This window comes from Echinops telfairi, unplaced genomic scaffold, assembly GCF_000313985.2.
Source record: "Echinops telfairi isolate 266 unplaced genomic scaffold, ASM31398v2 ScPeMD7_70;HRSCAF=299, whole genome shotgun sequence".
In the NCBI taxonomy this organism is placed as follows: Eukaryota; Metazoa; Chordata; class Mammalia; order Afrosoricida; family Tenrecidae; genus Echinops; species Echinops telfairi.
Genome location: NW_022103968.1, coordinates 14,271,257 through 14,283,360, shown reverse-complemented (window position 1 = coordinate 14,283,360; position 12,104 = coordinate 14,271,257). Strand labels below are relative to the sequence as shown.

The window sequence follows — 12,104 nt, the reverse complement described above, 5'->3', positions numbered from 1 at the left end:
TGAGCGGAATGGTGTTTTTCTATGGAAAGGACTTTTAAGGAAACACCGTGAAATGTTTAAAGAAGACACAACAGGCGATTTTGTACATTTTGCATGTATTTGCAACCTGTAAAATAAAATGTCTGTGGTTTAATCAAATTCAGTTCCAATATGGTGGCACAGGATAGTCCATGGTAGTTGATTCTTCTTCCTCTGCCTCTGAATAGCCTCTGAGATAAAACTGGTGCTCCCCAATTATAAATAGTGTGTGTTTGGGGGTATGTGTGAAATAAATGCCGACAAATATTGTCGCAAATGCTAACTCCTCTCTCTCCAGCCTCACTGTTTCTCATGTGGGATCTGCACCCATCGCCCCATCCTCTAGAATCGAGTCTTTATTGTGTGGAATGACTGTAGTTTTGAAGGTTGTTAGCAGCTGCACCAGAGAACCATGGGGCTTTCTGCTCCTGTAAAGATTTACAGCCTCAGAAATTCAAAGGGGGCAGTTCTACTTTGCCCTACGGGGTAACTCTGAGTAAGAATGGACTTGGTGGCGTGGGCTTAGTTTGATGTTGTTGCAGTAGGTCAGCATGCCCCAGCATGAGTCATTACTATTCCCTTAGCGCTTAGCTAGGCCCCCCTTGTGGCCGTCCTTTCAGATAGATAGCCTTATGTGACCTGCCCATGAAGGTGCCGGCTAAGGCTGGGTTAGTAGGCTGTGTAGAGTCACATTGTTCTTTGAGCCCAGTGGCCTCTCGAAACCTTGGCAGACTTCTGATCAGAGCTACTCTCACTCTGGCTCCCTCTTTAGGAGACCTGAGCATAGTGTCTGCCTCACACTCGATCAATGACATTGATGTCAGGCATCGCAAGTTAGATGGTTGTTCCTTCTCAGTGGTCAGAGAAGGTCTGATAAAGGTTTAAATCTACTGTGATTGTTGGTATAAAGAAGGTGTGCAATAAAGAACAGATTAGGAAATGTAGGTGTAGAAGATGCTAATTAAAAGATGGGAACAATTAAAACAAGAAAGAAACGGAGATCCCAAAGCATACCATTTGAAGCCTTTAATTTATTTTTCATCTGTCTTCCATTTTTATCATGAAAACTTATCTTGAAGTATCAGAGGATGAAATAAATAGCTTCTGGGTATGTTCCAACTTAACCTCTGTGAAGAAATAAATTACAGTTCAGATTCACGAGTTTAGTGTAGAAACTATATCTGGTATATCGGCAGCTATTTTATCAAAATGTGAACTCATTTCAAATGTGTAAGACTAATTACTGCAACACATCCGTAAGTCAGTTTGATCCCTATCTGGGGCCCCCACTGCAGTGACAACGTTGAATTGTTTAACACACCTACCTCTAAGGAAAGATGATAAATGTTTGGACATATATTTAAGCATCATCTTTTCTAAAGTAATTTTCATTTTCATCTTGCTGTCTTTGACATTTGCTAGCTGCAAATATAAATGGGGTTTCAGAAAATTCATGGAAAAAAGCCATTATCTTTTAATTCCATTTCAACCCCCACCCCTCCGCTCCCCTATGAACTTTTGGAGTCCCTTCTATAAGGTCCTCTGTTTATTTTTATTCACGTGTTTCCTCTTCTTCTTAGTTGTCTTTCCGAGTGTCACAGTTGTATGTCCTGAGCCGTTCTACATCTAGATCAAAGCTAAGCATCTTTATTTAATTCCCACAACACTCCCGTGAAGGGCCCAGTGGAAGTACCCTGATGTTCCCTGGAAGGACATTGAGGCCGACAAAAGGCATCTCACCCACGGTCACAGTCTGAAAGCTGAGCGGGAACTTCCCCTTGGGTTCATGTGACTCCCCCTCTCACCAAAAAAAAGAAAGAGAAAGCTTTGCTTTGCCTTCTGCACCCATTATTTCTATGCTTAGAAGGATTGACAAACTAAAATGGAGACAATATTTTTAGATTAAAGAATAATTTTTTAATTCACTTCTTGGAGAATTTTTATGAAAACGTATGAATAGTATTTGCAAGCCATGTATTATTCACCTTTTAATTTCCAATGTTCATTATAAACTATTTTGCCTTTCTTTATAAAAATTTTAAAAAATTGACGTAGCCCAAATCCTTATTACTGTTTCCCTCACTACCCACACCCCAATGGGAATAATTGCATAATCAGTGGAGGGACAGTGGAAAGAGGAATGCTCTCAGCACCGTGCATCGACACGGTGGGACTGGGACAACGGGCTTAAACAAGAACAGTTGTGAGGCTGGTGCAGGAGTGGGTGGTGTTTTGGCCTGTGGTGTCCAGGGTCACTAAGAGTTGGAACTGAGCAGACAGCAGCTAACAACCATAATGACATGATCGATGAGAGATCTATGCTAAATTTCAGACTAATCACTATTCAGTCTGTTTTTTAAAAAAAATATGTGCACTATTCTCTAAAGGATCAGTCATTTGTATTTTAATTTATCTTTTGATTCGGTCATCATTCATAGTTTTCTAATTTCAAAAATATTACGTTGCTATTGGTTACCCTTTTAATAGAATTATTGTTATTTCTAGATACATTGAGAAATAATATGAACTCTATGGTTTTGTTTTCATAGTTACCTTTAGTCAAGTATTTTTTAAAACGTTTAAAATACTTTGTATTTGAGAGACATTTTTGGTTTATGAAAAACTTACAGAGGAAGTTGAGGGAAATCCCACGCCTCACCTCCTCCTTGGGTCTCCACTCGCGTTGCTGGCCCTGTTACTAGCATCTTGTGTTTGCAAACTGTCACACTGGGGCACTCTTAGTAGCTGAAGTCCGTAGGATCTATTAGGGAACACTCTCGGGGTTGTACAGTTCTATGGATTTTTGAAACAAAAAAAAAATCTTTCTAATTTAGCAGAATTTTCTTTATTTCTTAATTGCACTCATCTGAAAAGCTTCAAAGCTTGGCAAAAAAGGTTAACGACTCAAAGTGTCCATTATTGAATTGTGTTCCAATTGTATATGTATATAATGGTTTGGTGATAGTTCTGTGGATTTTGACATATGACATTATATCCTCAAAATGCCCTGTGCCCCATCCTCCCCCTACTCCCTGCCATAAACCCCAGGCAACCACAGATCTGTCTGTTATCTTGATAGTTTAGTCTTTTATAAAATATTATGTGGGTGGAATCATAGGTACAGTATGCATTTTCTGGCTGCATTCCCTTGGCAATGTGCATTGACATTTCTTGCATGTCTTTACATAGCTCAGTAGCTGCTGTTTCATTGATGAATAATCTTCTATTGTCTAGATATTCCATACAGTGCTTCTTTTTTCTCCTGTTGGAGGATAGCATGGTCGCTTTTTTTTTTTTGCTGTTTAGCTGTATTGCCCATTTTAAAATTGGATCATGTTCTTGAGACGGAGAATTCTTTGTCTATTGAGGGGACACGTCCTTTGTTAGATATTTGTTTTGTAGACATTTTCTCCCAGCCTGTGGTTTGCCTTTCCAGAGTCTTTACAGAAGTTGCTAATTTTTTTTTTTTTGGTTGGAATAATCATCTTTATTTGGTCTTTTAAGAAAATGGTGTTTTTCTTTCCATCTCTCATTACATGCCAAGTTAACCAAGTTTTAATTATTTGTTTTCTGCTGAGAACAAAGAAGAGTTTCCTCACCGTATTATGTTGTAGAAGTTCTGTAATTTTTCTCTTAGCATTGAGGTCTGTGGTCCATTTTAAGTTGATTTTTGTAGATGGTGTAGACCTGTGCTTAGATCCAGTTTTTTTGAAACCCCTACTGCATAGAGGTGACTCAGCTCCTTTTCAGACATTTAATCATATCTTTGTAGGCTTATTTGGGGGTGTTTTGTTTCCCTGATCTACTTGTGTATCCTTTGTCATTCGCATGCTCTCTTACTTACTGTAAATTTGTAGTAAGTCTTAAAGCAGAGTCTTGTCCATCTTCTTACTCTGTTCTTTTTCTGTATTGTGTTGGACAATATTTAGTCTTTGCATTAGAATATAAACTGTAGGATTATTTTGTTAGTAGTCACACAATCACTTGCTAGTATTATGAATGGCAGTGTGACTTTTATTTCTTGGAATTATGATTTCTTCAGTTGTGTGCTGGAGAAAGATGAGGCTTCCTACGCCCGCAGAGTTACAGTGTCGGAAACCCAGGGGCAGTTCCACCCTGCACTCATAACTTTGAGTGGGCAGCGCCTTGGCAGCAGTGAATTTTCAGCTGTTATGCTGGTTCCGACCCATGGGCCCTGGGTGTGGACAACAGAAGGACACAGTGCCTGGTCCTTGGCCGTCCTCGTAATTGTTGTGACCGAGGTTGTACATACTGCACCCGCCCATCTCACTTTCCAAAGCACGGTCTCTTTCCAGGGACTGGTTTCTCTGCGAATCTGTTTAAAGTACATGAAACGCTGTCTTGTCATCCTTGCTTGAAGGAGCCTTCTACTTGTACTTCCTAGGTGCGTTTGCTCACTCTGCTGGCAGTGTGTTGTACTTTAAATATTGTTCGCCAACACCGTAATTCAAAGCTGTCATTTCCCCGCGGGTCTTCTTGATTCATCGTTCGGCTTTCAAAATGCATGTGAGGGGATTGGAAACATCACGGGTTCTGGAAGGTGCACGGTAGTCTTCAAAGGGATAGCTTTGTACTTTTACACTTCACATCGATCTTTTGCAGCAAATTTGCCAATGCAGTACATTGTTTGATGTCTTGACCATTGGTGCTCCCTTCCATGAGCGCTCATTGTGGATCCAGGTAAAATGAAATCATTGAAAACCGTAATCCTGTCTTCATTTACCACGATGGGTTTTCCTGGTCCAATGGTGGTGATTTTTTTCTCTTTACATGGAGATATAATACATACTAGCTTGACGACTTCCGATTTTCCCAGAACAGTTGTGAGGACGACACGAGACTGGACCGGCGTTTCATTGTGTTGTACATGGGTCCGTGGGAGTCACAACCCACTCGACACACCTAACAACGACAACCACAACGGCAGTTTTCCTGAGTTCATACTCTGCACATGCCGTGACTGAGTCATGTGTGTTGGAAGCTGTTCATTCTCATTTTGAGTCATGCCCCATCAGCTAATGGAGGACCCTAAATCTTGGTCTCATGGCGTCATTAAGGTCAATGCTGCTCTGAGGAAATAGCTATGCCCATTGTATTTTGAGTGCCTTCCAACCTGAGGCTTGTCTTCTGGCCTCCGTCAGACAGGGTTCAGCTACTGATTCATAAGGGTTTCCCTCCTTCTTGCTAGTCTTTGGACACACCATTGAAATCTTTTCATCAGGGTGACCCTTTCGGTGTTTGAAACCCTGGTGACATAGCTTCCAACATCACAACAATGCGCAGGCCGCTATAGTATGACACACTGGCAGATGTTAATTGTTATATTGACAAACATTATCTTATTTCTCTTAGTTATTATATATATATACTTGTTGGGTGCATCACTATAAAGTCAACAGTTCGAAACCACCAGCCTGCTCCTTGGGATACAGACGAACTTTCTACTCCCGTCAAGAATTACAGTCTCAGAAACTCACAGGGTTGGTTCTACCCTGCCCTATAGGATCACTGTGAGTGGGCATTGACTCAATGGAAGTGCATTTTACATATAAATAGACATTATGCATTTTTTTGTAGTGTATGGGTTTCTTATTGACTAAGAAGGACAAGTAATAAGATCCTGGGGAATGAAACCAGCAATAAAATGCTGAGGATGAAATGAGAGCCTGTCTTTGTCCAGGATTCTGTGAAGGGGACACAAAAGTTGCCCAGAAACTTGCAAGACCGAGACAGAGTCAGGTACGGGTTTGGAGTTAAGATTTACACTCGCCATCTGATGTGGGAATCTTTACACTGATCAGTTAATGGATAGACTGGTCCAATTGAATCAGTGCTTCTCAAACCTTTTGGTCTTGGATCCTTTACATTCATAAAAATTGTTGAGGACCCCAAAGAGGTTTTGTGTATGCATCCAGAAATATTTACTGTAATAGAGATTTAAAATGAGGCCTTTAGAAATATCTACTTATTATTTTAAAATAAATAATAAACTCATCACGTGTCAATATCAAGAGCACACTTTTGTGGGGGGAAACCAACAAACGCCCCAAAACTCAACACTTTTCCAAAATGGGACAAACATGAGTGAGCAGAATGGCACTGTGCTAGTTTTGCAAACTCTCTAACACTGGTCATAGCAGGAGAGAGAGTCCCATACACACTCTTGCAGTCAGTCAATTCATGATGTGTGTTTTGACTGAAAAATAGGAAGAAAATTCAGCACCCTTTATACATATGTGTTGGTGGTAAGAGGAGGGGCTTCTTATTCCATTTCATCTAATTATGGCTATTTTCTAGACTAGTCTACTGAAACTTGATAAATGGTAATTTTTAAATGTGCAACCTACAACTGTCCCGGTTCATCCTGTGTCAGGGCTCTTTGCTTTCGCTATTATTAAGAAGAATTCACCAACGTGGCCAATTGGGGCTGGATTTTCTTTTGAAAATGGTTTTCATTATTTTCTAATTTCTTTAAAAGTTATAGGACTATTTAGAATTTGAAAATTCTTCTTGTGTCCATATTATTCTGTCTTTAAAAAGATTTCCCCTTTGTTACTAATCAGTTTGACGATGATGTGCCAAGATATAACTCACTCTGCATGCCCCCACTCAGATTTTTAAAGTCCGTTGTCTGAAATTTTCGACAGTATCTTCACATTTCACCGTCCATTTTCTTTCTCTTGTCTTACGCTTACACACGAGCACACCTGCGTGCCTCTCCTGTTCCTGTCTCATCTCTGCGCTCTTGCCTGACTGACCTCAGGTCACCTTCTCTGTCCCACTGTGTCTAAGCTGCTCCCCGTCTCATCCAGTCAGTTCTGGATTTTGGTGACTGGCCTTTTTGGTTTGATCTCCTGTCATTTCCAGCGTTTCTAACGAGATGCTTCCTCATGACAAATAAGAGAATTCTGAGTCTTCCCCTAAGCAACCTCTGCATATGCTTGCTTCTCTTTTCCTTGCCCTTGGTTTCTGCCGGTTCCTGCCCCTGTTTTCTCATCTGCTTCCATAGCGATTGCACTGTGGTTTTTAGTAGACGTAATTTTACACAGTGCTTTTCCAGATCATTTGAAACCTAGGAGGAACTCTTCTTCCAAAGAGGATTTACTTCTGTTCTGTGTTTGGCTCATTTTCAGGGAAGAAGATGATTCAAGGAGGATTACCATCACTTCATATAGCTAGATTATTATTCTTTTTTTCAAGATGGGTTTTCTTAGAACCTGGTAGCAATGTTCAAATCCTACTATTTCTTAATATAATTTTTGGTTAACAGCCTACAGGTTTTTTTTTAGAGGGGAAGTAAGGAAAAAGCAAGGATGTTTCACTTTGTATGTAATTTTCGTATTTTCTCTTCAAAATACAAATTCGGTGGCTCTGGGCTGAAAAGACCGTGTCACGATATTTCAAAATTGTAGCTAGATGTTCTTTTATTTTTAGTTTCTGAGTGGAAAATTTATATTTAACTCAGGTTGAATATTTTAATCAATAGCATTGTAGCTGCCTCAAGGAGAAAAATGATTTTAACATTTATAAACGTGAAAATGTTTTGTATTTTGATTCTTTAAAAAAGGAAGTTTATAATGTAATGCAATCATTTACATAAACGAAACCATTATTTAGTTGACATTTAATGACATTATTTACCTTTAGGAAGTCCCCAATAAATATTTCATCCTAAATCTGTTTTCTTAAAAGCTCAGGCTGTTTGCACAGTTTGCTTGGTGGGAATAGAAGATGATTATCTCTTTGCTTAGACACAGAAATAGTTTGATTTTACTTTTTAAATTAAGTTGTGAAGAAGAATTCTGCAGGCTTTTAATGTTTGTATCTACTTTTTATACAGAAAGGTTCTGAATTTAAAAAAAATTAGTTAGCTTGCCACTCAGAAATAGTGCAAGCTTTATAGTGCAGTGTTCTTTTTGAAGAGTTGTTCGTGTCTACACTTTTCCCTCAGCATTCTCTTCACTTTTCATAATTTGAGTTTAAACTTGAAATCATTTAACCTTATTTTATTTTCTTATTTTAGAAATTAGATGAGTTGGTCATGTTCATATCTCAAATGACTCCGTTGAAATATATTCTAATAGTGACAGAAAAATGTTGTGACAGGCAACCCTCCAGACTCGATCTCTAGCGTTAAAATTCACACTGTTGGAAGGTTGCTCTGGGGCTGTGGGAGTTGGAATCAACTTGATGACGTTGGGTAAGGCTGATAGCAAACATGGCGGAAATGATGAAATGTCAGTCCTATGACTATGCTGCATTGTCTGGCAGCTGTATGTCACCTCCGTGATCAGACGATGGTACATAGGACTGTCATGCCGGGTGACTTGCCTTGGGGACTTTTCCCTGACTGAATTTGAAGAATTCAGTTCATCAATGGATGGCACTGAGCAGGAGTTGTGTTCATGTGGAGCCTGCATCTGGGCACAGCGGAGAGAAAAACGGCACAGTTTCACATCTAGAAAGGTGTGCCGAGGGTTGTGTCCTTCTTTTATAGGCCTTCCATCTGTATACTGAACAAATGATCGGAAAAGCTGGGCTCGATGCAGAGCAATGCAGCATCAAGATGGGAGAAATTCTCATGAACAACCTGAGCTTTGCAGCTGACGCAACTGGCTTGCTGAAAGTGAGGAGGGCTTCAGGCGCTCTCTGCTGCTGCTGAAGATCAAATACTGTGGCCCTCAGGATGGAGTGTAGCTCGATGTAAGTCCTTAGAGCAGGGCCAAGAGATAAAATTATGATAAATGGAGAAAAGATTGAAGTTGTCAAGGATTTCATTGAATTGGATCTACAATCACCACTCATGGAAGCAGCCATCACAAAATCAAACATATTGCAGTTTAATCTAAAACACCTCTGACTAAGAGCAAATATGTCACTCTGAGTTCTAAGGGTCTACCTGTCACAGCAGTTCTCAACCTGTGGGTCGCGACCCCTGTGGGGAGTGGAACGACCCTTTTACAGGAGTCGCCTGATTCATACCAGCAGCAAAATTACAGTGATGAAGTAGCAACGTAAATAATTTTATGGTTGGGGATCACGGCCCTGGGAAGGTTGAGATCCACTGGCCGATCAGCAGCCATGGTATTTTCTCTCACCTCACAAGCATGGGAAAGCCGGACAAGGGCTCGGTAAGACCAGAGAGGTTTGATGTGTTTGGATTATGACGTAGGCAAAGAATACCAATGGTACCATAGACGGCCCAAAGAATAAGCAAATCTGTCTTGGAAGAAATACAGCCAGAATGCTCCTTTCACTTGGTCTCACATACCTGGGAGATATCCTTGGGGGAGGGAGCAGGCTCTGACAAAAGGAAATCATGCTTGGTACAATAGAGGGTCAACCGAAAGAGCAAGAGCGTCAAGGAGGTGGACTGCCAGGAATTCAAACATAACAATCATTGTGAGTACGGTGCAAGCCAGGGCAGCATTTCCTTCTGTTGTGCAGATGGTCGCTGTGACTGGGAATCCACCTAACAACAGCATGGCATTGCGAGGTTTGCGTGGCAAGGAGTCGAGGGCGTCTGTTAGGACCCGAGGGCATCTTTCAGTCCCTGAGAAGCCGGTGTTCTCCGTTTTGCAGCGAAATGGATTCTGCCATTGGAAGCAGATCCTTGGCCAAAGAAGCTGCTAATGTGAGTCTCAGCTGACACTTTGCGTGCAGCCTTGCACGGGCACCAACTCCAACTTCATCGTGTCTTCATGAGATGCTGAAGCTACGGGCATGACTCCGCTGTGCTCAGATACCTGCTCTCCAGAATCGATCAGATAATAAGTATGTGGAACACATTTCAGCGCATCTGTGGGAAAATTTCATTATCTTTTAATTCCATTTTTCCACAGATTTTTTTTTTTGAAGCTCCCTCTTATCTGTTAAGCCATTGAGGTTTTGGCAGTTTGTTGCCTAGCTAGAGAAAATGAATACAAATATGGTATCCAAGTGCTCGTTATTTTAATCACGGAATTGTTTATTTTGATCTTAAATACATAATATGCACAATAAATGCATTCAGATTTTTGAATTTATTAATTTTTGAATTTAGTTCTTTGTTAACGAAAAGTTACTTTCTTGAGTGGGCAAAACGATTGTAACAATGCAAGTTCATACTCTAGGAACAATCAGATTACGTCTCATGAAATGTTACCTTTGTGTTACTAAATAAGCACAGTTGTTATAGAACCAAATGCAATGGAAATTTTTATTAATCTGATCATTTTAGATTTACATATGAGAAGTACCTTCGAATGACTATATTCTTGCTTGTTTTTCATGGTACTGGGATGCAGTGAATTGCTTGATATGGCTCTTCTAGCTGTAGTCTTTGTAACTTTGTAGTCTGTGTAACTGCATGGCCTTTGTACCTCCCACCAGATAACTGGGCAGGACCACACGAATAGGGTGTCTGGACCTTCCTGTGAGGATAGTTCAGTGTGCCATCCCATCAGGTTTCTGAAACGAACTATTTCAGAAGCAGGATGGACATTCTCATTACCGTCCAGAAAGAAGAGCCATGTGTTGAGCTAATCTTTGGATCCCTACTAATCTTTGGATCCCTACATCCTTGTACACGGAACCTCTTTAATCCGGAGACAAGCACTGTGACACCAGATGTGAATGTAGGCATGGCGGTGTCAGAGACGTGACTGGTTGCCCCATCGAACAGCACCGGGGTCACAGACAGCTTGGTGGTCGGCTTGGCTGCAGAGTGAGCGAGCTGAGGGGCTTTGGGCAGGAGATGTGCTTGCAGAGTGGGGTGCCTCCAGGAGCTTCCTTGGGAGCTGGTTTTGCTGACCTACAGAGCTAGAGTTCAGCATCTTGGGGCTGAGGCTTACGGCAGAGTGTGAAGTGCCTCCGCTTATTGATTAATGCCACTCAAAGAGCTTTGGGATATTGCCTGCAAAGGGCAGAGGCAAAGGGGCCACAAGGCCTGGAGCAGTGGTCTGCCTGTGGGCATAGCTGAGAAGAAGCTGCCCTGAGGAGAGTTCTGTTCCTTGAGCATTTCTGATCCCGACTTGTAGTAACCTGTTCACTTTCCTAATAAGCCCCGTAACGATGACGATGGTTTTGTGAATTTTGTGTGGTGATGGCGATGAATTATTGAGCCCAGCCGAGAGGGGGAGAATGAGAAGGAGGGACAGTTGGTGCCAGAATAGGTAAGATGTTTGTAGTTCATGCCTGGTCTTCATGGTACAGGAACTGGCCTAATGCTAATTTTGAGTGTGGAGTTTAATTAGATCAGATTAAGGGTAATCTTTGATATCTGCTGACATCCTGAGGGGATTGCAGTTTTCCAATGAAGAAATAGGGGAAGGTCTATATATGTACATATACTTTATGCCTTTCTATTTAAGGCATTGGATTTAGAGACTTTACAATTCTGCACCCTTCCTTTTTCTGTTAATACTATTTATGTCATTAGGTATTTGCAGGCAGTGGTGATTCAACTGGTGAAAATGGTACTGATGGGTAGACTTAACTCTTCAAGTTTTGAAAGTATTCCTATAATACATTGAACCTCTCTTGTTAATTATTGGTTATTATAGACCGCTCTAGCATGTACATTTCTAATTTGCTCCTTTTGATTTATTGAAATTTAAAGAGATTGTAGTCCTGATAATGAATGCTCAAGATCTCTGGGAAGCCCCTCAGGGTCATTCTTAGCAAAGCCAAATTCACTGCCTTCAAGTTTGTTCCAACTCAAAGTCACCCCCTTCAGGGTTTTTCCGAGATTGTGAATCTTCATATCAAGTGGTTCCATGTTGGGCTGTTAACATCAAGGTCAGCGTTTCCAAACCACTCCATGGGAGACAGAGGAGGCTTTCTCCTCCTGGAAAGAGTCACCTTCTTGGAAAAACTCCAATTTTCCCCTGTCTTAGAGGGCTGCTCTGAGTCAAAATTGACTCTATGGCAGTGCGACTCTTTTATGATGCAGCTGGTGAGTTTGAACTGCCAACCTTTGGGTTAGCAGCCCATGCCTAGCCCCTGGTGCCACCAGATCCATTCTGAAGCTAGTGAATTTAGTAACCCATTGACAGTAACTCAATTTGCACAGCAGAAAAGATCAA

The 12,104-nt window shown here is 41.1% G+C and overlaps 1 protein-coding gene across 1 annotated transcript in view; it reads left to right on the top strand.

Moving 5' to 3' along the window:
- Window positions 1–12,104, top strand: part of ATRNL1 (attractin like 1) — a gene marked incomplete at its 5' end in the record, with an annotated part of 662,506 nt that overhangs the window by 174,108 nt on the left and 476,294 nt on the right. Inside the window, one exon of the mRNA XM_004700917.2 lies at window positions 932–963. Within this exon, the coding sequence (XP_004700974.2) occupies window positions 932–963 (32 nt within the window). The remainder of the gene's footprint in view (window positions 1–931; window positions 964–12,104) is intronic.